Below are 27,071 nucleotides of genomic sequence, written 5' to 3' on the forward strand. Positions count from 1 at the left end.
TGTTGCTATGGCGACCCGAACAAAGCCGCTCGCCTCTTTTTGGCTCGCGGGTCCTCGGCCCCTTTGTTCGTTGTCGCCTGTCCAGTTTGGGGGGACGCATCTCCCTCCTCCTCCTCCCCCCCCCCGAGCCACTCGGGGGGCTTGGTGGGGCCGGGGCAGCGGGCTCAGAGGGGCCGAGCTGCCTTTGCCTCCGGCCCTGCTGCCGGGTCGCTGCCCCAGGTCTCAGTTTCCCCATCTGTGAAATGGGAGCCGGCACCGCGGGGCGCTCGGCGTTTGGGGCTGGGCGGGTGCACACCGCTCGCTGCCTTTTGCCTCCGAATGCTGCCGCGTTTGGTGTTTAATCTTCCGGAGACGATGCCAGATGGGAAACGCGCCCAGATAGCGTCTGCCTTGCCGGCCGCACTGCCCTGCCCGCGGCGTGCTCAGCCCGCCCGGGGACTTTGCACTGCAGCTGCCCTCGGTTCTATGCAATGGCACCGCAGGGCGAGGGGACGCCGGGCCACTCCTGGTGCCAGGGCGCCTCCGGAAAGCCGGCTTTCCAGGATAACACGTGGCCGCTGGGCCACCAGGGTTGTCCCAGCGGAGTGGGAACCAGACCCAAGTCCCAGGAGCTCCAACTGTTGTTGTTTTCTCATCCTGGGACTGGATGGAAACAGCGTTTGGAAAACAAAAAAATTCCCATGGACCAACGTGATGGGGCAGGGGGAGGAAACTGCTCCAGGTCAATGGGAATTTCCCTTCAATGGTGACATAATATTGCAAAGATTTTACAAGAGAGACGAAGATGTTTGTCAACATGGTTGTTTTCAAACAAACCCCTCGCGGCTCCCGCCAGGGCATCATTCTGCTCCCGGTGAAGTGTTTTCCTCCGGGAAGGCGGGGACCAGCATTTCCTGCGTGCTGGGCCGGGCGTGGGGCGAGCTGCCGGCGCTGGGCTCCTCGTCCCACTGCCCAGCCGGCCTCGTGCCCCCGAGGAGTGCGCGGGCGTCCGGCCGGCACCGGCTCCCAGGCAGGGCTGTGCGGGTGGGCGCAGTGCCCGCGTGTGGGAGCGCTCCGTGCCGGCTCCGTGGATCCTCCCGTGGGATCCACGGCGCATGGGCAAAGGAGCACAAAGCAGGGGGGTGGGAGGAGGAGAGGCCGCCAGCCGGGCTTTCGGGGTCTCGCTGGGCACAGTGTGCCCGAGGAGCTTTGGCCACGCTTTTGGACCCTGCTCCTGCCTCGCGGGCCGTGCACCCCGCGAGGCAGCTCCCCGGCCACTCGGTCCCCAAGGCCCCAATGGCCACTTTGGTGTGACGCACGGCAACGCGGCGACACAACCCCGGGAGAGCATCCTGCTGGGATGTGGCCGGCTGGGAGCCGGCGAGGCCCCCGTCCCCGAGCGCTGCCGCCCTTGCCCCATCCCTGCAGTGCCGGGGGCTCGTGGGGCTGCAGCTGCTCCCATCCCGTGGGAAGGAGCCGTTCCCGGGCCCAGCGCGGAGCCACGGGGCTGCCGGCATCGCTCGGATGCGGGGCGAGCGGGAGACACCGGGGAGGACCGAGCCCCCTCTCCCGACACGCGGGGACGGGGAAGCCGGGGGGCTCACAGCCCCCCCAGGGCCGGGGGCTCCCTCCAGGCCGCGCCTCCGCCTTCGGGGGCGCCTCGCCCCCGGCCCGGGACGGGCTGGAGCTGCCGCCGGTGCCGCGCGTGGGTCCCGGCGGGGCCGCGGCTGCGGGAGGGAGGGGACGGAGCGCAGGGGCCGCCCCGGAGCCGGCTGCTGGCTGGCTGGACGGGCGGCCCTCCTCCCCCTCCTCTTCCTCCTCCTCCTCCTCCTCGCCTCCTCCTTTTCGCTCCCGCTCTGCGCCCGGCGCCGGGGCAGCTCCCAGCGGAGGCGCCGGGGCCATGGGGCGGACCTGAGCCGCGCACGGCGGCGGCGGAGCCGGCAGCGGCGGCGGCAGCGGCGGGGCCCCGGCGCGGCGCAGCGGCGCGGCGGAGCCGTGAGTGCGGCCGGGGACACGGGCACGGCCCCGGGGGGGGGACACGGGCACGGCCCCGCGGGGGGGGACACGGCGCCGGCCCTGGGTGGGGGATGCGGCCCCGGAGGGGGAGCATCGTCCCGGGTCGCGGTCCCCGATCGCGGCCGGGCAGCGCTGGGCCGGATCGGGGCGGGGGGGGGGGGTGGTGGTGCCTGGCAGGGCCCCCCCGTGCCCGAAGCCCCTCTGCTTAGTTCGGAGAAGCCAGAGGGGATGAGGGAGGCGCGGGGCCCTTCCCCGCCCGGCCCCATCCCCGCTGCAAAGTTGAGGGGCTGCAAACTCCTCCGAGAGCCCCCGGCGCCGGCAGCCGAGCCCGGGGCGAGGGGGGGCCGCATGCAAGGGGTTGAGCCTGGGCACCGCCGACCCCTGGGCCAGCAGCAAGGGGTTACCCGCTCCGTGTCCCCAGGACCCCCCAGGGAGGGTTTCTAGCCCCTTCCCTCTCCCCACGGTTAAGGTGGCTCCTGTCCCCACGTCCCCGCTGGTTACTCATGAGTGGGACACTGTCTCGCCGGGTGGCCTGGGACAGGGCTGCAGGGCTGCAGGGACAACGGGGTACAGGCTGGCGGCCCCTCCGGACACGGCGGCGGAGGGCCACCATCCACCGCTGTGCACAGACAGACGCTGCCCCCGGACAGGCACTGCGTGCCGTGCCCGGGCAGGGTGCCCCGGAGCTGGTCACCCCACACACGCGTGTCCCTGCAGGGTTTGCACACGCGTGGGGGGGTTGGGAGCGTTCGGGGATCGCAGGGCCGGGGTCCCCAGCCCTCGTCCCCTGCGGTGCTGCCGGGTGCGTGGGCCACGCTGCGGCCCCTTCGCACGCTGCTTTCGCCGGCGTTTGGGGCAGCGCTCGGAGGGGAGAGGCAACGTCTCTGCCCCGTGAGAGCATCACCTCCCGCACCGCCCCAGGGAGCCGTGTGTCGCTGCGGGGTCCGGGCAGGAAAACGTGCCGGCAGCGCTGCGTGCAGATGTTTGTGCCTCTGACAGCGGCTGGGGCTGCTTTAATGACTCGCAGCAGTGCCGCGCCGACAGCGCACGGCCAGGGCGCGACTCCGGCAGCGGGGCCGGCGCTGAGCTGTGTCGCTTGCAGGAACCGAGGACCGACAAACCTTGCTGCCAGAGTGATGCCTCCCTCGGCGGCGGTGGCGGCTCCCACCCACGTGGCGCAGCGGCGGCTCTGACCCTTGCTCAGGGGCCGGGGGCCAAAGCCGAGGCCCCGCCGCTCGCGGGACCCGCAGCAGCCGGGAGCCTTCCCGGCAGCAGGGCTTCTCCCACCGGCTCCGGCGGGATGCAGCGGGTCGTCCCACACCCTGCCAGTGCTGTGGTGGGGTGGTGGCGAGGGGGGAGCCGAGGGGCTTCACCCGCTCCGGCGACCACCTGAGCCACCGCAGGGATGAGCCGCAGCCCCACGGCTCGGCTGGGCGCTCGCCCGCAGCACCTCGGATGCTCCTGAGTTAGACAGCGACAAAGTTAAAGGAGCAGTGGTGGCCGAGGGAAACCAAAAGATGCACTGCCGAGGGACCGATAAACAAGAGGGTTTTTTCAAGTGGATTGTGCAAATAAATAGAAAGCTGGCTTATTCGCAGCTCAGGCTAGCGATTTCCAGCTTTTTAGGCAGGGATTTCTTTGACAGTGAGGGATGCTACCCAGGAAAAATTGCAGACTTCTGTAGCTGCATGTTGTTCAAGTCACAGTTAACATCTTTGGAAGTACCTTCAGCATGGAAAACACTTGACTTCCAAAGCAAATTTGGAGTAATGGATTTTAGGAGTGAAAAAGGACCATTAGCTCAGCTAATATGATTTTCTCCATAGCACAGACCAGATAATATCACTCTGTTACTCCTCTATTGAGCCAATAACTCGTGTTTGTAATTCATGCAATTTCCTTTTAGTCCAATTTAATTTCATTCAGAATCCATTCAGCTGACACGGAGACGGTATTTTTTTGAGAGCTGGTGATTTCAGAGGCTTTGCGTTAAAAATAGCTGGTGTCCTTTGACAAATGTGGGCAGGCTAAAGACTTTTTTTTTTTTTCCTAAAGCATTTGCTACCGGCAGGTTTTTACCAGCATCTCCCTTTGTGCCGTGTATTCGTTTCACTTTCTTATGAATGGCAAAGCCGCCGCTGGCGCTCGGGTCGCTGCGGGCACCGCTCTCCCCTCGGGCTCCCGCCTGGTCCTCCCTCCCCGGGGACCCGACCTGGCGCCTTGCACAGGAGGCGAATTCCCTTCCCAGCAGCCTAACAGGTAGGAGCAGAGACCACCAACTTTGAAAAATACATTATCTGCTGCTAAACTCATTTGCTAGGAAGGCGCTCCGGGCGCTGGCGCTGGGCGTGCTGGGCACCTTTTCCCGGTCCCGAGCAGAGCGCTCGGCCGTCTCTCCGGGTTGCCGGCGCCGGCGTGCCCCTCGCGCTGTTACTTTTTTTACCCTTGCCAAATCTGCGCACCCAGACCACCCCCTCCGGAAAGTCCTCCTGACAAGCAAACTTTGTTCCAGCCAGCACGGGGGAGGGCAAGATGGCCCGGGGGGGGAATAGTTTGACTTCTTTTCCCTCTGCTGAAATGTCCCTTTTAAATGGCTTTGCCGGAGGAGCTGTGCCCTGGCACCGGGGAATTAGCAAGGATGGAGCAGGATCGTAAACCAGTTATTTGCTGGAGGGGGTTTGATTTCGTTCACGGGATGCGGAGGAAGGGTTTTTCTGTCCATGCAGGGAGCACAGCGGCAGCAGCACAGTAAATCTAGCCTTTCAGTGGGTTTATTTTTACTTTGGTCGCTTGCTGGTGGGCTCCCGGGGCGCTTGGCTGCCTGGAACGGAGACGTGCTGGGGCCGAGCAGCAGGACCTGGTGCTGCGGACGGTCCGGGGAAGGGGGGCGATGGGGAATCGCTAGCGCGCTGCGGGGTGGCTTTCCGCTCTCAGGGTGAGTGTCCTGGTCGAGCAGCGGGGCAGCGGGGTGGGGGCTGCCGGCCTGGTGCCGAGGGGCTTGCACGGCCGCCGCGGGTGGCCCTCGAAGAGTGGGGCTGGGGGCCGGGGGCCGGCGCATCCTCGGGGCTGCAGGGCCCCGCTGCCTTCGGAGCCGCTGGCGAGCGTGGGGTGGTTTGGATAATCCCTGCTGGTGACCTATGGGGTGGCAAAGCGTTGTGCGCCGTGCCGTGCCGTGCCGTGCCGTGCCGTGGGAGCCGAGTTGCACGCGTTGCTCCCAGGCCTCCGCTTTCACGGGCGAAGTTGCAGCTGCTCTGTGATGCCTCCCGTTCCCATAACTTAAGATAAACCCGAAGAAACTTCGAAAGGTCTTGGTGTGGTCCGAGCGGGCTGGTGTGGCAGGGGACTTGTGGCTTTGCTACTCGGTGAGACCTGGCAGACCAGTGCATTTGGGTCCCTCGGGGTCGGCAGAGCAGTGGGAGAGGCTGCGAGCCGGCGGCCCCGCGAGCCAGCGCTGGGCACAGTGAGCTCTGCTTTGTCTGGCCACCGCGGACCGGCATTCCCGGCTGCTCCAGCTTTATCCTGCTGCAAGCACTTAGTGTGGTTTGGTGGTCGACTTGCTTCGTGTGTGCTCATGCAACTGCAGAAATCAGAAAAGCTTTTATTACCTGAGAGACAACCTTTAGCAGGCGGTTGCGACTGATGGTACAGACCCGCTGTCAGTGCATCGCTGCTCTGGTTTTACACCCTGGAAGTTCCCAGCTGTGCTAATAAAATGCACGCTGTTTATTTGCCTAAAAAAATGTGTTTATTGAAAAAAATCCACACTCGGGCAGGGCAGTTGCTACCTACCGCCGGAGACGCGGCTCTGGGAAACGAGGTGGAGAAAGGCCACTCGACTCTTTTGTTCTCCTTCTGTGTGGCCGTGTTGCTGCGCGTAGCATCCTGACCAGCCGGGAACTGCCGATGAAAAATTTGTGTTTGTTTTCTTTTCCCTCAGCTAGAAAACACTGGTTTGTCGGAGCTGCGTCCTTTTGCATGCCTGATGCCGGCTTGGCCTGGCAGAGGGGCTGCTGGGCTGGGGGGGAGCCCAGGAACGCGCGGCCAAGGCTGGGGCATCCCCGCGGGGTCCCGGGCAGCGTAGCAGTGACCCCTGACCAGCCACGCGGGGCTATTCTAGGCTCTATTTGTTTATTTTTCACAAACTTTGGGAGGTTTTGGTTTCATCATGCTGCAGGGAGGAAGATTTAGGAAACTCAAAAGTTTTGCATGATGCATCACCAGCTTCCACCCACTTTGAGCCCAGGAAAGAACATACAAAAGGGAAATAAATTAGTGCAGCTTATGGCAATTCTGCCAGGAAATATATTGGTGTTTTTTACCCTGTCCCGCTCCATTTGGAGAATATCTTCAGGAGCCAGATCTGCTCCTTTTTGCATACACTGCCGCTGAGCCCAGTGAGAGCCGTGTACCGGTACCTCCGTCCCGGCCGTGTCCCTGCCCAGCTGAGCCGCTCGCTGCTGGACCCTGCTCGCGCGCGGCTGAGAAGTGCGTGGGCTTGGCGCCCTGCTGCCGTTTCCAGCCGGGGGAAAGTTGGCAGAGTCAAAGGCGTCAACTTTTGGAAAATTTGCTGTTGTTTGGAAGCCGGCCCTCCCCCTCTGCCGCGCTTTATCCACCTGCTGCAGGACCATATGTCCAGAGCTGGAGCCGGTCCAGTCCCGAACAATGGCCCTTGGTCTGCCGGGTCCCCGGCTGGGGAGGGGGGGGCTGCCGAGGGGACGGGGCTGCCCGCGGGTCACCAGCGTCCCCGCCGTCTGTGTGGGGCACTGAGAAAATGAGTGAGGGCCGCGGCGTGAATCTGCTTTAGCAGAGCGGTTATAGAAGTCATGCTGATGCAGCGGCTTAAGCGCACATATAAAGTGGAGCATAGCATTAAGGGCACTGCTGGAACAGCCTTGTGCCCTTCTCCTGCGAGCACCAAGACCAGCCCCCTGGACCGGGGATGGTTTAGCAGCTGCTCTTAGCTTAAGCGCGTTGTTTTTCAAGGGGAAAGCCGCTTCTGTGAACACTGCAATTGCCATCTCTTCCCTGCCCTCTTCGTCCCGCTCCCGCGCGCAGCCATTTAGCTGAAGAATGCAAATTGGGAGATGGATCTGAAATAGTTGAAATTCTGCCTCTCCATAATTTAATGCTCCATTACCGTCCAGGCCTGCTTCAGGCATGTGGCCGTTATAAAAGATGCAGTCTGGTGGCTTCAGAGGCCGGGCGCCCTCCCCCACCGCGGCCCCCCGGGTGTCTTATCAGGGAGCAATGCGATAATGCGGCTCGTCGTTAACGCAGCCCCGTGAGCCCTCGCCAGCCTGGGCCAAAACCTGCTCGCCTGGGTCGCTGTTTCTTAATTCTGGCTGGTGAAGGCAGCTAAGACCGAAAGATGGAAAGGTTAGAAATTAAATACAGCAAAAAGATGTGGGGCAGCAGCGAGAGTGGGGCTGTTTGATGCTCCTTGCCATTGCAAAACGGGATTAATTCGAGCTGGGCTGAGCTGGAGTCCGGCTTGCACGAAAGAAGAGCAGAAGCACGAAAAGGCAGACGGAGGTGCCGAAGGGCATCGCCAGCACCGCGCGGGGCTTTGGTGCCGCCGCCGTGTTCGGGGTTGAAGGCGGCTGCGCTCCAGGCAGTGCCGCAGCCCCGGTATCGGTATCGGCTGGCGAGAACAATGGCGGGCTCGGCCCTATTGTTCCGCCTTGGCTCCAGCAGGAAGGGGAGTCCCCGGGGGCCCAGGTCTGCACAGGAGCCTGCGCCGGGGCTCCGCTGCGCCGCAGGGAGCTGCTGGCGGAAGGGACGGATGGATGGACAGACGGACGGGGATATCCTTGCGGCATGGGTGCTGCCGTCCCTGGTGCCTGTCCTGCGGCGGCTCTGCGGGGGGAGTCATTCCTGTGCGGATGGAGTCGGCCCTGCTGCACCTTCGGGAGCCGCGGGCTGGCCGGAGGGTGCTCCGGAGGAGATGGCTGTGGCAAGGGAGGATCCGTCCCTACCTGTGCTGGCTGCTGCATGGACAAAGGCAATGCGATATTTGCTTTTCTGGAAGGCTCTCAGCCTGCGGTTTGGGTGTCCAGCTGCAATATTGGCATTCGATATATAATATAATAATTTAATACTGGCCTTTGCCCAGTCCTTCTTGCTGCCCTGTGCTGCGTTTGTGGGTCCGTTCCAGGAGCTGGATTGGGGAACACTGATGCCGGCAGTGGTCTCGTCCGGGCTGGCCGTGCCCTGCCAAGCTGCTGCCCGCCCGCGTCCCCTGCCCGCCCCGAAGCGGACAGCTGGCGCGTGCCGCAGCGGGCTGCCTCGGCGCGCGGGTCCACGGGTGTGCCGCAGCTGTGCCTGCCCCCCGCGCCGCCGGGGCGCCCGGGCAGGCGAGCCGGGAGCCGGCACGTGGCCGGAGGAGCTGCCAAGGCCCTTGGGAGCAGGCCTGGGCACAGGGGGGTAAATGAGGATACACGGGCGAGCGGGGCGGAGGGGGCAAACGGGAGCTGCACGGGCACAAAGAGCCCCTTGTGCGCTGGCACGTGCTGCAGGGCGCAGGCAGCACTTCCCTGGGGGCCACCGAACCCCCCTTGCAAACGGGGCACCGTCTGCTTCCTCGCCGGGGCGTCTCTGCCCTCGTCTTCGCCTTGTTGGTGTTGCGCAATGGAAATAATCTGGCTGGGCTGAAAGGTGGTGCCCAAACCCAGCCTCTCCGTCACGCTGTGGGATGGCCGTGGTTTGGGGTCCCTGCAGCCTGCGTGCCGCGTGCCGGGGTGCCGCTGCCGGCCACCCCCCGACAGCCCTCTCCCTATCTCTGGTGCTTGCCACGAAGCTCTGCCGAGTCCTGCTAGCTGCCACGCTCTCAGGTGATGAGCTGGGCTCAGCCCCGAGCTGCTCCAGCTTCCCCTTTGGAGAGGGTAAACCCGATGCACAGCATGCTCTTAAAAATGCATCTGGTCCGGATGGGGAGGGAGAGCAGCGAGGGGACAGTGGAAATCCAAGGCTGGTACCAGCGTCGGCTGGACCCTTGCGCGGCTGCAGAGAGGCAGGTTTTATTGCGGTTCAACAAGCCCGGAGGGACGGTGGCACAGTTTTCCTTCCTGCCCGCTGCGAGGTGCTCAGCCTGCGACATCCGCTGCCGGGGGGCTGCGGCCGCGGAGCTGCACCTCCGGCAGCCTCGGGGCTCCCCGTCCCCGTCTCCGTCCCACGTGGGTGCTTGCACCGGCCCCGGTGCCGCTGGGGGTGGTCGGTGCAGAAGTGCTGCGATGGGTCTGTGCTGGGAAAAGACCCTTCCTCGTCCCCCTGTTCCCCATCCGTGCCGTTCACGGCGGGGGGGGGGGGGGGAACCCGCTATCTTGCGGGAGGAGCTGATAGGCAGGTCGCTTTGGCTCCGCTGAGCCTGCAGCGAGCCCTGTTTGGGGAAAAAACGTTTCTCCTTTGAACAAAAGCTGGAAGTGGGTTTGGGAGCTGAGCGGAGCAGCTCCCCGAACCAAAGCAACGGCAGTGATAAAAGTGGTACGAGCCGGAGCCCCGGCTCCCTCCTGCCGCTCTGCTCTCTGCAAATGCCGTCAGGCTTTCTCGGTGCAGCTCAGAAAAGCGTACGAAGCGAACGCTTGCAACGCTTCCGGGCTTCACGGCGAGCCTTCGGCGAGAGCAGCGTCGCGGCCATGCACCGCCGGCAGAAGCGCATGGGGCCGAGGCCAGATTCACGGGGGTGCCATGTCCCCTGGGGCACCCGTGTGCACCCAGCCATGGCGGAAAAAGAATAAATAAAAAAAAAAAAAGGGGGTTGGAAAGAGCAAACAGGCCCACGGAGTGGGAGGGTCCCCGAAGCCTGGAGGTGGCTGCTGGAAAAAGATGCTCTTGGGGGAGGTATAAAATGCTGCGAGGAGGTCGGTGGGGGCTGGCGGTGCTGGGGGGAGCGGTGGGAGCATCCCCCGGGGAGGCATCACGCCCTGCCCGAGCGCTGGCTTGGTGGTGGTGGAGGCTGCCGGGACGGCATTCCCTGCAGAGGCCGTTGCGGAGCCGAGGCCGAAGGAGCAGCCGCGCTTGCCGCGCGCCCACCCGCCGCAGCCCTCACCCACCGTGCTGCCCCACGCATCCGGCACGCGGAAAAAGCCCCCAGAAGCGCCCCCCCCCCCCCATAGCCTTTAGTCCGAAAGGTGCGTGGAGGCAGATAGCATCAAATCAGATTAGGCGAGCGTCTTTTTTTTTTCTGAGCGCAGAGCAGGAGAGGAAAAGGGTCAAATGTCTTGGTCCCTCCGTCATGCGATAGGAAAGTATTGTTTACGGGCGAGCCGAGTCAAACGCGCCCTCCGTTGCGCCTGGAAACGCTGAGTGCGTGAAATCGCGCAAAAACTGCACCGCGATCGGCCGCGCAGATAAGCCGGAGGGCGGCTTTTGGGTGCGGGGAGCACGGGAGCGGCGAGGAGACGGAGGGAGACGCCGGCCGTGCTCCTCCTCGGCGCCGGCCTCTGCGCCGTCCCGCGGCACCGGGTAAGTCACCCACCGGCCCCGGCTCGGCCGCCCGCCCTCAGCTCCCTTTACCCCATGGGGTTTTGCTTATTGCCTCCACGTCTTTTTTCCAAAATTGGTCATTTGCTGCAAACCGATGAAATTTGCAGAGCTGGAGGAGGGAGCGGGGCTGAGCCCGCCGCTGCCTTTGCTGAGCGGGTCACGGGGCAGGAGCGATGGAGGGTGGGAAGAGGGGGCTTTGCAAGGCCCCCGGCATGGGAACAGCTCCGAGAGTCTCGGCGGCTCCCCGCACCCCAGCACTGATCCGGCCGGCGTCCCCGTGTGCTGGGGAAGAGGCTCGGCAGCTGCCGGAGCCGGGCAGCCTTTGCTGCTGTTTCTCCACCACCAGCAGCCGGCCAGGCAAAGTCTTCTGAGAGGGAAGAAATTTGTGTGGCACTTGATTTAAAAAAGAAAGATTTCTGATGCAGAAAAAAAGGAAAGAGGAAATACGTATTGTTCGACATTCCTCTCCTACATCTTCCCTCTCAGTATGTTTCAACATTTTTATGTTGCATTGCCTTAGGATAAAGGGGAAGAAAGGAAAGGTGGGGAAGAAGGAGGCAAGGGGAGATCTCTGCCCTTTGAAAGCATCAACCCCTCTCCCGCGCTTCAGCCTTTCTCTTCCCCAGCAACATGTCCTCGTGGGGCAGAGCTGAGTTTTGCTCCGCTCTCCCGTGACCTTCTCAGAAATCGGTGGCGATTTTGCTGAAAGCGCTGGGTTAGATGGGCTCCTTCGGGGCCGGCGCTGCCGGGTGCCTGCCTGGGCTCCCGGAGCCATGCTGCTCCGGCTCCGCCGCCGGCCTTGCAAAGCTGCGACCTGTGCAAGCAGTTTGGGGTTTGTTTGTTTTTTTTTTCACCCCCCCTTATTGATACATCTTGTTGGCCGGAAAAAAAAAAAGACGGACTGTTGAGGGTAGGAAATGGGAATGACCAGTGCGGTCCGCAGTCCGTCACGTGGGCGGTCGCGTGGGCTCGGTCCCTGCGCCCTGCTCCTCGGGGCTTTGCACAGCTTTAGATAATTCCAGCGCGATGGCGTTTCCGCCGCTTCCCTGATGGGATCGCTCCGAGGCTCATAAATCTCGCCCTCAGGAAGTTCCACCTGATGTGCGGTTTAATTTTTCCCCTACTTAAAACCCTCCTATCGCTCATCCCAGTAAAGGAAAAATGTGTTTGGGTCATAGCTGTGAAGCCGGTGGATCTGTGCCAGTCTGCACCCGGGGAAGGATCCGGCCGCCTCTTTGTATTTGATTTAATTATTTAGATAGTTATAAAACTACTGGTCGGGCGTGAAGGCAGAAGCGGCTCACGCTGTTTTTTGGAGGCGAATCGGAGGCGGTTAAGCCCATGGGGGCCCTTTGCTCCGAGGCGGCCGTCGGCGGGGCCGCGGCTCCGGGTACTGCGGAGGCAGCGAGCGGCACCCAGCAGTGCGAGGGGGCAGCAGCGTAATCCCCCGCGCCGAGGCCGGAAAGCGTTTCACGCTGATGTGTCCCTCTGCCAGCTCAGAAGAAACCGGAGCGAGCTGAAACCTCAGAAACCCTGTGAAACCAGAATTAGCAGTAAATTGGAAATTGTTAGTAAGAGAGGGGCCATTGGGAGGTTGGGGAAGTGGCCCAGATACACGTGTGCCAAGTGGGATCAAATGGACCCAGCGAGAAGATGCGGTTTCTGTCGCTGTGTTTGGCTCTCGCTGGAGACATTTTCACCATCACGTTCCCACCCGGAGCATCCCGCGTGGCCAGGCCGTTCCCAGCCTCCTGGCAGCCTCCTCCGCTGCACGGGATGCTCTGCAGCAGCTCCCTCCTCCTGCAAAACCTTCGCTGGCCTAAAACCACAGCCAGGCTTTTCCCCGGGCTAGCCAAGCCGTGGGATTTCCCGCCAGGCGCCGGGGCATCCTCAGCACAGGACCGGGGAGATAGGCGCAAGCCCTTATCTAACTTATCTGTTGAGTTAGATAAGTGAAAATATTCCATGAGCCTCTTAGAAAAGCAAGACCTGAGTCTCTGAGGACAGCGATTCTCCCTCCAAGGGCTAAATCTGCTCTAGCTTAGTGCTACGCAGGTTTTCAGTGCTCGCAGGCAGTTTACACAAAGCCAGGATCTTATACTGGTCTATGCAAGAGAGATCATGGAGATAAAGGCGTCTTGTTAAGCAGCCCAGATCCTTTTCTTCCCCTCTGCTGCAGCCTTGGAAATCATTTTTTTCTCCCTGTCTGGCAAGTGTAAATTCTTAAGTGAATTTAGTGATTAACACGTTTTTTTTCTCCCTCCCCAAGTTCTGAAGAGCAGGGCTGATTAGATTTTCCCGCGGCCCTCGGAAGGGCTCCTCTGCTGGCATGCATCAGAGAGATGTGCATGTCGTTAGCAGAGCTAGACACGGCCTAGAGGCCTTTGGAGAAGGCAGGTTGGATTTTTGGAGAGAATTAGTGAATGTTATTCGAGTGGTCGTAATTGCTTTAGGGTTAAATTTTGCTGCTGACCAACCTTCCAAGCACCGTGCAGTAATAGGAACCCTCCGCTTCTAGTTTTCGTCTTAGTAGATGGAGAATCGACGGTATTTTTTCCCCCTCAAAGAGTCATAACGTGGCAATGCTGAAGGTGTGGAAGGAGCAACTCTTCCTCCTTGCAATGGGGTCCCCAAGATCCTCCCCCCCGCGGGGACGGAGGGACCCGGGGGGAGGTCAGGGTGCTCGGGGACCACAGGCAGAGAGGCGGTGGGGGCAGCCCCCTTCGCCACCGCCCATTCCCGGGAGTTTCCGTGATGCCGACACTCTGCCGGCAGCGTCACCGCCTCGCTCCGAGCCCGCGGGAAGTTTCCGGAGGTGTGCCGCCCGCGGGGCCGGCCCCGGCTGCTGGCAGGGCGGACGCTCCCTTTGCGTTGCATTCCTGGGAACCGATGGCCGGAGGCCGGACAAAGACCAGTCTGTTTGGTCGGACAGTGGGAAATCCCAGCTGAAGGGAGAGCACTTTCCTGCCGTCCCAGGTCTTGTCGGATGTGGAGGGCAGTCGGGGCCCGAGGGTCACGCTGGGGCAGAGCAGCAGCCATGGACAACATGCCTGGCAGCTCACTGGCCATTTGGGGCACCTGACGATTTCCCATTTGCCCTGGGAAAAGCCCAAGGCTCTAACATGTTGTTTCAAATATCTTTCATGAGACTTCACCGCGGCATGACACAAGCATCTTCCAAAGCGTAGAGCCATGCTTACAAATCCCTGTGCCTGCAGCAAGATGCTCTTGGTTCCTACAGCTAGATCTGCAAGCTGGAGCCAGTTGGAAAATGCAAATATTTTTCATGCAAAGGTGTTAATTTCTTTTTTAATCCCACTGAAAATGTATCTGTTCTCCCAGGCAGCCATTCCGTGTCTCAGCTGCAAATCCAGCCAAGGTTTGCACAAGCAGCAGTGAATCGGGCCATGCCATTTGCTTATGTGGATAGCTCCAAGAGGTTTCTGCTAGTTTGGGTTGAAAATCCCACATGCCCAGCTCATGAAATGGGGGGTAGAGAGGAGCCGGTGCCTAAAGGTGCTCTCCTGGGGCCTCCCCATGCATCCGGCCCTTCCCTTGCCGCTTGCCGGCGCGGCTGCCCGCAGGACCAAGGTCCCCGCACATGCGTGCCCCGGCGGCAGGCTGCTCTTGGCACGCCGGGCTCGGCTCATCGCCTTTGGGCAGCCCAAGAAAAACGGGATGGCAACCTCGTGACCTTCCCCGGCGGCGGGGGCCCTTCGGCACGGCTGTCTCTCCGTCCCGCCACGGGCACGGAGCGGAGGAAGCCATCCATTCTTTTATGTGCGAAGGCACGCTGGGCGGAAACAGTTGGAAAGAGCCCCGAAAGGACATTCCAAGTCCAGCAGGAAAGCGGCCTGCTCGTCTGGCAGGAGACGGGCTATTGTCTGTCCCGGTGGCCAGCAGGGATTCCTCGGGCCCTTCTTGGAAGAAGAAAATGTGTGTGTTTGTGTGTGTGTGTGTGTGTGTGTGTGTGTGTGTGTGTCTTATTTTTTCCTCTGCCCTCTCTCGAGGGGGTGCTGGGGGCCACAAACGCCGCAGCGTTGAAGTGCGGCTTGTGCAAACCCAAGGATGCTTGAATGCCGCCCTCTCCGCCCGTCCCGTGGGGCAGGATTAGCACCTGGCTGTGGGGCAGGGTTAGCACCCTCCAGCACCGGGGAAGGGGCGTGTGGCCCCCGCACGGTGCAGGAACGAGCCCCCATACCCGCACTTCTGCCCTTTCCTCCTCTGAGACAACCAAAGCTTTGCTGCTGTAAAACATAGCTGCGACTGCCTTAATTGGATTGTCTTTACGGCTCTTCCTTGCTCTGGTCGCCCAGGAGAGTCTGCGTGTTTGTTTGTGGCTTTCTGCCCCCCCCTTGCACTCTGCGATATTTTTGCAAGCGCTTGGGTTTCAGGTAACCTCAGTGCGTGCACTGCATCCCTGCCTCAGCCGCTGGCAGAAACTTCGCCGCAGCTCCGGGGAATCCAGACGCTAGCAGCTCGCTTTGGGCTTCCCCTTGAGCTGCCCTGCCAGCAGGACCCCTCTTCCTTGCAGCAAGGTTTTCCATGGATGCACATGGGGTCTGCGATGGGGCAGGACCGGTGCTGCACCTCTGCTGGCAGGCTTCTCTCCGCCCCTGCGCCGAGTGCTGGGTGCAGGTGGGGTGCTGCCTGCAGCGACCTTTTCTGCGAAGCCACGTGCTGCGGAAGGCGAGGCTGCGGCCGGCCGCGTGCTGCTGCGGAAGCGTGCATCCTCCGGCGCCGGGCTCCTGCAGTCCCTTTCTCTTCCGGGGCTGCAACGAGTCGCGGTGCTGGGGTGTGAGGAGCTGGCGTCTGCGCAGGGCCGGGGTCCGGGACGAAGGTGTCACACGAGGGCGCCTTGTTTTACCTCCTCCCCGTGCTGCGGGCTTGTCCCTGCTCCCCGTCCCGCCGAGCCCTGCACGGGGGTCACCCGGCGTCATGCTGCCGTGCTCCGTGACCAGGAGCCTCTCTGCAGCGGCTGGGGAGAGCGTTCGCCCCACCGGCGAGGCTCTGGGTGCCCCGGGGACGTCGGGGGGTTACAGGCACCTCACTCGCGCGGTGCCGGGGCAGGGCAGGGGGATGGCAGCGGCTCTGCCCTTGGCATTTCGAGCCGCTCTGCTGCAGCACAAACAGGGCCGATAGGATCAGGGGCAGCCAGGAAGGGTGGCACAGCGGACGGGAGAATTGCAGGATGTGCCAGGCAGGGGTTCAGCAAGAAAAGCTGCACCGCTGCTGGCCGTCGCCACCCCACAAGCTCAGCCCTTGCCGGGCCGGGTTTCAGCAGCGGAAACAGGCTGGTGCCGTTGGACGGGGCAGGCGAGGGGAGCGAGCTGCCCCGCTCAAGCTGCTTGCACCGTTCCCCACCGCCCTGCATTAAATGGGGAACATTAAAGGCGAAGCTCCGTTACCGGAGACGCGGTCGCTGCGCCAAGGCGATTGTTCCCGGCCCCATTGTCTGCTCGGCAGAGGAGCCCTTAGCAGCGCACCTGAGCCTGCCCGCGCCGGCCTCCCGCGCTGGCCCTGTAACGAGAGAGCTGCGCCGCGTCTTTCCCTTTTTCTTTTCTCTTTTCTTTTTTTTTGTTCGGCAAGCTGTATAATAAACCCACAATGAGGCCCCTTTCAAACAGACCCCTATTAAAGTACCAGCCCCGTTTTAAGGGCAAATTTCCAGTGGCACCGGGAGGTTGTGCACGATGGAGACGTGACCCACTGCACAGCAGGACTTTGCTTTTGCATGTGTGGCAAAGCGCAGGTATGGCTCACCGCCACAGAGCTCTGGGTCCCGCTTTGCTGCGGGTGCACTCCGTGCCTCAGTTTCCCCTCCTGGGATGGGGCACGTGGGGCGAGCTTGCAGACCAGCCTGGTGCCTGGGGGGCCCTGGCTGCGTGAGACAAGCTGCCGGCTGGCTCCCGGCCACGTCCCTTTGCTGCCCAGCGCGGCCGTTTCCTGCGCGGCCGAGGCGTGCCGGGCGCTTGGCGCGGTTGCACGGCCGTGCTTGGTGGCCCCGCGGCCCCGCGGCTCCGTGCGAAGCGGCCCGGCGGGCAGGTACTGCACGCGAAGCCGGGAGGAAGCCCCGCAGCCCGGAGAGCGCGGCGATTTGCTCGGCGAAGGGCAGGGGACCGGGATTAAAAAAAGCCCTGCTAAGATCAGAAACTCTGGCGCGCACAGTGCCCCATTGTTGAGCTGTCACACTTCCCTTTACTTTATTGCTTTTGTCCAACACCCTATTGTTCCACTTCCTTTTGTCCCCTATTCAGAGCCCTGGCTTTTCATTACCCAGCCGGCCTTGTTGTTTTCATTTCTTTTGTTTGAAGTTCCTGAGAGGAAGGTTTTATTTTCAGCGGTTTGATTAATTCGCAGCTTGAGCTGGGCTTTGTTTGTTATGTAATTGCTGCCCCGAGCCGGGCAGCCAGGTTCGGCCCCGGCGCTGCTCTCGCACCCCTCGCTCCCGCTCGCGGGGGGCCCGGGAGCGTGGGGAGGCCCGCGGGAGCCGAGGTGGTCCCCGCGGCCCTTCCCCGCCTCGGCAGCCCCTGTGGTCCGGCCATTCCCGCAGCCTGGCTCCTGCCTCCCGGCAGCGACCGGCGTAAATCTGCTCCTTAATGGCCTTTTTTGCCCATTCTGCCGCCCTGCGAGGCGCAATGTTTGCTCCCGTCCTTGCAGCGTGAGGGCGGGTGGCTCTTGGAGGGAAAATCCCTGCTCGTACAGCTGCAGAGCATCTCCCGCCGCTCGGACGTGCCTGATCCCCTTGGCGTGAACTCCCGCTGGCTTTTTGCCCCGCTCCCAGGCTGGCAGCGGTGGGGTCCCGGCTTGCCGGGCGGCCACGGGGCGATACGGCTTCTGCACCTCGGCTCTCCCGCGGCCGCCGTGGTTATGCACAGCTAATCCTCCGGGATAGTCCGGGGTCACGGCTGGGCGCTGCCACCCCCGGCGGAGCACCCGGCTCCCACGCAGGGAACCACCCGTCCCGGCAGGCAGGATGCCGCGGGGCTGGCGTGCCCGCGCCCCGCTCCGGCCCCTCGCCTGGCCCCGGCGTGGCCGCTCGCCGCTCCGAGACGCGCCGGGGACTCCCACAGGAGCGATTCTGGTTGAAATCCCAGGCATTGTTCGGCGGGGCCAGGATTTCCACTTCCCCTTGGAACAGGAAACCTGCCTGCCGTCCTGCAGGCTTTCGAGGCACGGTCGCCTCGCGAGCCGGGGCCGCTGGGGGCTCGGGTTCAGCACGGCTCTCCGACGCCGTGCATCCACCCCGGCTGAGGCATGGCGTGCCTCGGTGCCCTCTCCCGCAGGCTGCTGGACCAAGTGCAAAGGCACACGTCCACACTGGCCCTAAATCTCGTGTTTTTAGGTGGGTTTACATCGAGGCTTTGTTTATCACTCCACTCTCTTGGTGGCCTGGAGAAAGGAGGCTTGTTTTCCTGGCCAAGACTTGCAAAAAGCTGAGCTCGGGAAGCCGGGAATGATGAGGGCACCACGGCGAAGGGCCACACCGGTGCCCTGCAAACCGGGGGCAAGGGCTGGGTAAAGGGGTGCCTGTTGCCTGGGGGTGAGCGGGGGCACCCCGTGGCTCTGCTCGCAGCCCTGTCCTCCCCGCAGGATGTCCATGAGGAGCCCCGTTTCTCCCCACCTGGACCTCGATGGAGCCGGCAGCATGGTGAACTGCACCATCAAGACGGAGGAGAAGAAGGAGGGCTGCTACGAGTCCCCGCCGGGGGCTGCCCCGAGCGCCGAGCCCCGTGCCAACGACCTGCCGGGGCCGCCGCCGAGAGAGGGCACCGACCCCCAGGCCCTGCCGCAGGTGGGTCCGGGCTCCGCGCGCTCCCTTTCTCGCGCCCGGAGAGCCGAGGGGGCCGGGTCTGCAGGAGATGCCCGGCGTGGGCATTGCACCGCTTCGGAAGCTTTTGACTTGCCCCAGGCATCCAGGATGAACTGAACACCTTTCTGTATTGCCACCACCAGTGTCATTTCTGCTCTTGTCCCTGGTAGTATCAGGTCACCAGCTCCTGGTCCTCTATGTCTCGGTGTCGGCGCTGGCAGAGCTCTGCAGCCTGCGACGTGCTGGCCTCCATCCCCAGGCAGCCGGGGGTTGTTTTTTCCCCCGAACGCTTATTCCTCATCCGGAGGAAATGAAGCTGAAACCTGAGGCTCCCCCAGGCCTTCTGGCCGTTGTCGATGCTCTCGGGTCAGCCCGGGGATTTGAGCGCTCTTGCCTCACGCCCGGAGCCCTCCCTGGCCGCCCGCGGACGTGCTCCGCTGTCCCTCCGTGGAGGCCTGGAGCCACCCTTTCATTTTCCCTTTGTAATTGCTTTTGGGCTTTCTCTGCCCCTGACCAGTAGCCTCAGCCCTCCCACTCCCACCCCTGCCCCTGAGGAGGTCCAGGGGCTCAGAGAAGCAGAGCAGGCTCAATAAATAACAGCAGCCTCCTGCAAACAAGTCTTTGCAGCATGAGAAACGGAGGTGCGGGCAAAATCCCCGGCAGCTCCCCAGCCCAGGACTGGCCAGGGAATGTGCCGTAGGGAAGCGCGGTCCAGCAGCCACCAGGCTGGGCCGTCTCGGAGCATCCGAACGGCCGAGTTCCCCCCCGGAGACCTGTGAACCTCCCCCTCCGTGGGGGTCCCCAGTAAGTAGCGCTTTGCGTGTAGCAGGAGTCCTGCTCGCCCGCCAGCGATGCGCAGGAGTCCAGGCGCTCCGCCTTCGAGCCTGCCGTCAGCAGCCAGGAGAAGCTGGACTTCAACAGAAACCTAAAAGAGGGTAAGAAAGGTTCTTGAGCGCCTCCGAGACCCCCGGGACAGACCTCCTCGCGCCCTGGGGCTCGCTCTGGGCCTCGCGGCGTTTTGGCGAAGCTCTGTTCTGTGGGATGGGACCATCCATCCTGCTTCGTGGTGCAGAGCTGCAAGCTGTTCTCACCGAGCTTTCCTCTCCCCCGCCCTGCCGGGCTGCCTCCCGGCGCGTGCCGCCGGCAACAGTTATGCCAACCATTGAGAAATTACTGTCCAGCGACTGGAAAGAGCGGCTGCTGGGCCGAAACACCATGGAGTCCAAAGAAGTGAAAGGTGAGCCTCGGGGCTTTGCCGCCCACCTCCACCGTCCTCCCTTTTGCTCTTTGTGCCTGAACACGCTGGGCTAGAAACATTGGGTTTTCCCGGGAAATGTGGCTATAATTTTGCATATTTAATCAAACAGCATAGCTTTTTAACAAAACATTCCTATAATTTGGGGGGGGGGGGGTCAGGCCATCACTGATAAAAGTTTGCAAACACTTGGCTGTGGCTGCACGGAGGCAATGCTGAAGCAGGAGGGATCACCAGCCCTTCCCTGATCTCGTCAGGGCCTTCACATCCCGCTCTCACGTTAGTGCTCCCTTGGCGATGCATCACCCACAAGCACCCAGCTGTGGTCGGGACGGTGTTCACCCAGCCACGAGCCCCTGACCGGTAGCTGCTTGGCTTCTTCCTTGGCCCAGGAACCCAGGAGAGCCTGGCGGAAAAGGAGCTCCAGCTACTCGTTATGATCAACCAGCTGTCCACGCTCCGGGACCAGCTCCTGACGGCCCACTCGGAGCAGAAGAACATGGCAGCGATGCTCTTCGAGAAGCAACAGCAGCAGATGGAGCTGGCACGGCAGCAGCAAGAGCAGGTGGGTGCCCACTGCCTTCCCCACCACCGTAACCCGTCCCCGTAGGCATCCGCGGTGGGCAGCCTGCTAGGGGGGAGCTGGTTGTCAGGACCATCCATCCCTTGGTGGATCCCTTTGGCCCCAGATGAGTGTCCAAGGAGATGGGAATTGCACTCTTTAAAATAATTAAACCACACTGGGTCTTTTCCTGACCCTTCTCTCTCCTTTGCTCTTGAACATCCACTTTTTTTCTATCCAGCGGCCTCTATGGCACTACATGCAAGGATGATGTCCCCAGGCACGTGCTGGCGTGTGGGGTGAAGCATCATCCCTCCAGCCCTTGTTTATCTCTCCCTCTGCCCCTCGAGGTGGCTCAGACATGGCTCAGACGTGCCCCTGGGGCGCTCGCTGCAGTCGCCAGGCAGAGCTTGCCCATAGTCCTCGGGAGTCTCTGCAGAGCGGCTGTCTCTGCTGTGCCAGTGCCAAGTCGCTTGTGCCCGCCTGTAGCCTCAGCGGGGTCCCTGGGGAGCCACTCGTGAGCCCCCCAGCAGAGCGGGTGCCCTGCTTTGTGGTGCTGTTAATGCTACTTAGCCCCCTTGTCTCCCCTTCCACCAGATCGCGAAGCAGCAACAGCAGCTCATCCAGCAGCAGCACAAAATCAACCTGCTGCAGCAGCAGATCCAGGTACAGGCGGGGGACACCTCCCTGGGACACCCCCAGCACCGGGCAGCTGCAGCCCGTGGGCCCCGGCTCAGCCAGGCAAGGGGCTGAACCCCCTGCCATGTCCCTCAACGATTATCCGGTCTCTCTGCTTCTCTCCCGTCTTCCCTCCAGCAGGTCAACATGCCCTACGTTATGATTCCTGCCTTCACCCCCAGCCACCAGCCTCTTCCCGTGACTCCCGACTCCCAGTTAGCTCTGCCCATCCAGCCCATCCCTTGCAAGCCAGGTGAGCCGGGTTCCCAGGGCCCGGGGCTGAGGGATGGGACCGCCTGAGCCGTGCCATGTGGCCGTCCCCTCCAACGGCTCTCCCGTTCTCCTCCCTGCAGTGGATTACCCCGTGCAGCTGCTGCACAGCCCCCCTCCTCCCACGCTGAAGAGGGCCAGCGGCTCAGGCCACCTCCAGATGCAGGTACGGCCCCAGACTGCCCCCCGCACCGGGAGCCGGGGTCCTGCGCGCTTGGCTTCACCCTCCCTTCCCTCCTCTGCAGGAAACCTCGCAGCCACTGAACCTGACAGCCAAACCCAAAAGCTCCGACCTCCCCAGTGCCTCCAGTTCACCCAGCTTGAAGATGAACAGCTGCCAGTCCCTCACTCCTAGTCACGGGGCCGCGAGGGACCTGCAGACGAGCCCTTCCAACCTGCCTTTGGGTGGGTACCCAAACACACCTTCACTGACGGATACTCCTCTGGCCTCCAGCTCCAGGGACGGTTCCTCTTCTGGCTGGTTCCACCTCCCTTAGGCAGGAGACATCTCTGCTCCCCGGGGTGTCCTTAGTGGACAGAAGCCACCTTGCTGCTCCATGTCACCCCGTAGAGCCAAGCAGCTCCCGTTGCAATTGCTGGGGTGGGACTGGGTGCTGCAGGGAGTTTTTGGAAGTGCTGGTGCTGACGGATGCACCGTGCTGGTTTGTCACCAGGGTTCCTGGGCGAAGGCGACGCTATCACCAAAGCAATCCAGGATGCACGGCAGCTGCTGCACAGCCACACCGGGGCCATGGAGGGGTCACTGAGTAACCCCTACCGAAAGGTGAGCAAAACCCGCCGTACGGTTGTGATTTATCTCGCCTTACCCCACCAGTAGTGGCCACGCTCAGGGTCTCCATCCGTGGGAAGATTCCCATCTTAGCATCTGCTCAGGCAGCCCAGCTCTGACCTGCTCCTGGCTGGCAGTAGATGCCCCTCTGCTCTCTTGCAGGACCACATTGGGATCGATTCTTCCCCAGGAAAAGAGCGGATGGAGGAGACCCCTGCCCATAGGCTGGATGAGGCCTTGTTAAGCTGTGAGATGGATGGTAAGGACGGCACTCTGCCTGAGCCCAAGAGAAGCTAAGAGCACCACAGTGTAATCCACAACCTGCATTTCCTAATGTCTACTCAAAACTGTCCCCTAGTCTGAATATCTAACACAAGGCCGCAAAAGCTCAATTTTCAGGAGCTGAGACCCCGTGGCTCCCTAGCTGAAGCCAGTTTCTTTTCCTGAAGAATCTAAGACTCGAAACTCATGAAAAGCAACAGGTTTGCGGTCCTTCTCATTGCTGGCCCTAAGACAGCCCTTTGGGGATGCTAACATGCATGCTCCCGGGGTTAGCAAACACTTGGGTGTTCCCCTCTGAGCTTTGCCCACGCAGGATTTGAAGGTCTGTGGAAAGAGCCCGGCACAGCGCATGACTTTGCTGCAGGTTTGAAGTTTTCCCTCTGCATTGCAGGCTGCTGTTCGCTCCTTCCTCTTGATGTCTGCGTTTCATCCTTGGTCTCAGCCTCTCCCACTCTCCCCTTTGCAGGCTCACGGCACTTCCCTGAGTCCCGAAACAACAACCACATAAAGCGGCCCATGAATGCTTTCATGGTGTGGGCAAAGGACGAAAGACGGAAGATTTTGCAGGCCTTCCCAGACATGCACAACTCCAGCATCAGCAAGATCCTAGGTAAGTGTTCCCATACCGGTGCATGGCCACTCGGCCAGCCCCAGCCCTCCTTGCTGCTCCTGCTCTTGTTTGAGTTGATGCTGTGCCTCCCAGGCGCGAGGCCAGAGCTCAGTTTGGCTCCCGGCTTGGGTCAGATGGAGGACAGGGAACCAACCAGGTGTCATCTCCAGCCTAAGAAGCCTAAGGCACTGTCCTGCCCTGGGGCATCAGGGGGATGCCGAGCACGTGGCCTCTTGCACAAACAGGGCTTGGGTGACCATCTCCAGCTCGCCCCATAAAGCCTCAGCAGAAGGCCTTCAGGGCACACTCCTCCTCTGACCAGTAACCTCCCAGCCAGGGTCCAGAGCCCAGCACTGCTTTAATGGGAGAGCAGACTTCTCCCCTCAGAGACAGCATTTGAACCAGAAGCTGGGCCCACCATCCTCCAAAGCACACGCTCGCCTATGAGGATGCTCTTTCCTCCTCTCTTGGAAGTTCAGGCCTTGAGTTTTCTCGTCATCATCTCACGTAAACCCACCAAAGCCTTGCATGTGCAGGGCTCCCGCTCTTGCCTGCCCTGAGCCTCACATCCCCTCCGTGCTCGGCTGTTCTCCGCACTCGGTGTCCCATCAGCCTGGTGTGACCCAGGTTTTCAGCTCTTGCGAGCGTCTGTAAGAACACAGGCCCCATCCGGCCGTATCTTGCACCTTTCTGATGATGGTGGTTCTGCAACAGCTCTGTCACGCCAGCCCTTCCCCTTGGCTGTGGTCATGCATAGCAGGACCGTTTCAGCCTGGCCTCACACAACCCCTCTAGCTATTAAAAGAGAGCAGCGTGGTCTCCAAAAAGCCTGTCCAAAGGGCTGGGAACAAGCGTGCGGCAGCGCAACGCAGGGGTTTTGTGGGTTCCCTTCAGCGGACGCACCTCGCTCGACCCCGGACTCATTTCAGCAGCTCCGCTATTTAAAGAAGAAACAAAACTACCCCCAGGCTTTTCCCTTCGAATCGTGCTGGCAGGATCTGTGCTGTTTACATCTTGCAACCGACAGGGCTGGGGGATTCAGGAGCAGGTGCTCTGTGGCGTGCTGGTCGCTCTCACCGTAGGTGTCCGCAGCTTTAAATAGCTAGCGCGGTTCTTCTCTGGCCAGCCCAAGCTGGTCTCTGCTCGAGGAGTGCAAATTTAGCAGGTGAATACCTGTGCACACGCGGTCCGGAGCCGATGCTAGCCCAGGCCGGGGGGGGGGCGGTTCCCGCGTGCTCCGCCTGCACAGTCGCTCCCGAAAACCTGGGTCTGAGCCAGCACGGGGTGAGTTGCCAGATGCACGGGGGACGGAGGCAGCCCAGGTGCTGCGGATACCTGGGCGCTGCAGGTGAGCGTTGGCATGAGTCCATGCCTCAGTTTCCCCGGATGCCAGGAGCGATGCCTGGCTCATGGGGCAGGCACTGGACACGGAGCGCCTGCCCAGCTGGCCGGGAGCCCCGACTTCGCGGGCCGGCACGCTCGGTGCTGCGCCCTGCGTCGGGCGCTGGCGGGGATGACAATAAAGGTCAGCGCGGGGGAATGCGAGTCACATGGCGGCAGGGTCTATTTTAGCTGCAGCACCTGCTCGCCATACCTTGGCGAGGGCAGCGAAGCGACGGCCCCAGCCGGCGAGGTGACCGGGGAAGGTCGGGGAGGCACCCGCTCCCGGCGCCACGGGAGGGCACGAGCTGCGCTGCGGGGTCCCACGTGGGCACCCCCAGGACCGCAGCGCGTCTCCCGGGCCCAGCAGTGCTCGGAGCACCTGGGGGCCGAGGCCGCGGTGCATCCTGGCTGCATGCAAATTCGGGCGCCGTTTGCATAGAGCAGCGTAGGTGCATTAGGGCCCCTCTCGCGATGGATGCTCTGCGCACGCCGGTTGCACGGAGCCGGTGGGACGGAGGCAAACGGAGGCAGGAGGTAAGCGCGCCCCGCGGGCGCTCTCTGCGCAGGCTCCCGGTGGAAGTCCATGACGAACCAGGAGAAGCAGCCCTACTACGAGGAGCAAGCCCGGCTGAGCCGGCAGCACCTGGAGAAATACCCCGACTACAAGTACAAGCCCCGGCCCAAGCGCACCTGCATCGTGGAGGGGAAGCGGCTCCGCGTGGGCGAGTACAAGGCGCTGATGCGGAACCGGCGGCAGGACGCCAGGCAGGGCTACCTGATCGGGTAACGCGTCCCTCCCCGGGTCCCCGCGCGCGCCGGGCGGGCGGCCGCCCCCGGGAAGCGCCCCGGGAAGCGCGGGGCTCGCCGCGCCGGCCGCTGACCGCCTTCCCTGTCCCGCAGGCCCCCGGGCAGCCAGCTGCCCGCCGCCGCCTCGGAGGTGCTGTACCCGCGGCCGGTGGGCGTGCAGCTCACGCCGCCCCTCGTGGAGCACTACCTGCCCCGCGCCATGGACCCCAACATGCCCGTCATCGTCAACACGCGCAGCCTCAAGGAGGGGGACGGCGGCGACGGGCACTCGGTGGCGGACGGCGAGGCGTACCGCTCCAGCGAGGAGGAGGACTCGGAGGGCGAGGACAAGAGCGACGGCGAGCTGGTGGTGCTCACGGACTGAGGGCGCCGGGCCGCGGCGGCAGGGCTGAGCCGGCAGCGGAGGGAGCGTCGCAGCCCCGGCGCGGCCGCCGGCCCACGTGTGCACGGGCACGCTCGCTCCCGCGGCACTGGGGCAGAGCTGGGTGCAGCCCGGGGCGCTGCGGGGGAGCTGGGGAGCGCCCCGGCTCGTGCACGCCTTTTGCATCGGGAAAGGCGCGGGGAAGCGATGCACGCTGGCATCAGTCCCGTTCCCCGCGGGAACCTGGCAGCAGGGATGCACCGAGGCAGTCGTGGCTGCTGGCCAAGGCAGGTTGTGCTGCAAGGGCTCAGCCTGGAGAGCCCCAGCACCCGCGGGCCCTCGCGGAGAGCCGGGAGCCTCGCCGCCCTCTCTGGCCCCGCACCCCGCTGCTTCTCCCACTCGTTCTGCAGAGCCTGCCAGCAAATCCCCATGGAGCCAATTTTAGCTCTCGACTAGCCTGAGCACGAGCCAAGGGCTCCTCGGAGGCCTTCACGCTTCTGACAGCTCCGGCCACTTTGTAAATAAAGCGGGTGTCTGGCTCCCCCCGCGCCATTCCCTGCCCGGGCGCAAGCCTCCGGCGAGACGGGCGCGTGGCCGCATCCATCCCCGGGCATCTCTCCCGCTCGCGCCCCAGCTCCGCAAGCCGCAGGCTCCACCCGTGACCTGCATTGCAAAAACCACAGAGGAAGAGAAAAATAGCAGCAATTAAAAAAAAAAAGAAGAAGAAGAAGAAGAAAAAAATGGAAATCATGAAAAAACAGCCACTACCTGGCTCCGCGCAGAGCCCGGCGCTGCAGGCGCGGGAGCGCGGCTGTGCAGCGGGCGGCTGTGCAGCATCGCGGAGTCCGTGCACCGCCTTGTGGCACCAGCCAGACAGGCACGGCCGCGTGTTTGGGGTGTTGCAGCTGAGCCGCACGCTCAGACGGTGCAAACCGGGGGTAAAAGAGGGAAAAAAAGCAAAGCCCCCGGTTGGAGGGGAAAGGACAAACCCAGGCTGTGCCCCGCCGGCCGAGGGAGCGCGCTGCCTCCTCGCCCACCCGCCGACGGGCTCGTCGCTCTCCCGCTCCGTCAGTGCTTTATTTATTCCCCTCCCGTGCTGCTCCCGGTGCCGGCCGCGGTCCCAGGGGAGGGATGCGGGACCGGGGGTGCCCGGGCACGGGACGAGCTGCGCTGCCACGGGGGCCAGACGCAGCTAACCCGCAACTCTTTTTTTTTTTTTTTTTTTTTTTAAGACTGTAAATATAGATAGAGCTTTATTTTGTTAATAAGACGACGAGTAACTTAACCTGTATATTTCACATACTTGTTTACAATCGTCTCCCCTCCCGCCCCCTCGGCACAATAAAGTGACTTTTTGGAGCAGAGACCGGGGCTGGGGCTTTGCAGCGGCGGCTCTCGGGGCACGGCCGCGGGGCTCCTCCGGCCGCGGGGGCCCGGGCTGGGACGCGGGCAGGGGGCTGCTTCCCCCTGCCTGGTGCCCTCCTAAATGTGCTGCCTCCCTCGGGTGTTTTGTCTTGCACTGTTTTTATTAGCTCTTTCTCCTGGGCTGCCCCGGCCCCGGCCCATCCGTGGCATGTCCTAAGCGGTCCCCTATCCTTTTCCCCCTCTCACCTGTTTTTATCTCGAGGTCTCGTCCCTCCTTCCGCTCCGGCAGCGTTTGGGTGCTGGCCCTGCGCCTTGTTCGGAGACGCCAGGACAGAGACGCGGGATCGGCCTCTGGCTCTGCGGAGCATTTGAAAGCAACGGGCAGGGACAGCACAGCAGGAGCTCACAGCAGCAACGCA

The 27,071-nt window shown here is 62.6% G+C and overlaps 1 protein-coding gene across 2 annotated transcripts; it reads left to right on the forward strand.

Moving 5' to 3' along the window:
* The first annotated feature begins 1,802 nt into the window (after positions 1-1,802).
* Positions 1,803-26,651, forward strand: SOX13 (SRY-box transcription factor 13). Of its 2 annotated transcripts, none has more exons than XM_064497971.1 (14): positions 1,803-1,974; positions 18,070-18,271; positions 19,119-19,224; positions 19,440-19,526; positions 19,937-20,109; positions 20,704-20,772; positions 20,923-21,037; positions 21,138-21,220; positions 21,300-21,459; positions 21,729-21,838; positions 22,007-22,103; positions 22,593-22,736; positions 24,686-24,902; positions 25,020-26,651. In XM_064497971.1, exons 2-14 carry the CDS (start codon positions 18,071-18,073, stop codon positions 25,288-25,290), a joined length of 1,833 nt encoding a protein of 610 aa, XP_064354041.1. In that variant the 5' UTR covers positions 1,803-1,974; position 18,070; the 3' UTR covers positions 25,291-26,651. The 2 variants fall into 2 exon arrangements, with proteins under 2 accessions (XP_064354041.1, XP_064354042.1); XM_064497972.1 differs by having other exon boundaries at positions 20,926-21,037.
* Positions 26,652-27,071: the final 420 nt, after the last annotated feature.

Source organism: Dromaius novaehollandiae, chromosome 27 (genome assembly GCF_036370855.1).
Source record: "Dromaius novaehollandiae isolate bDroNov1 chromosome 27, bDroNov1.hap1, whole genome shotgun sequence".
Classification (NCBI taxonomy): Eukaryota; Metazoa; Chordata; class Aves; order Casuariiformes; family Dromaiidae; genus Dromaius; species Dromaius novaehollandiae.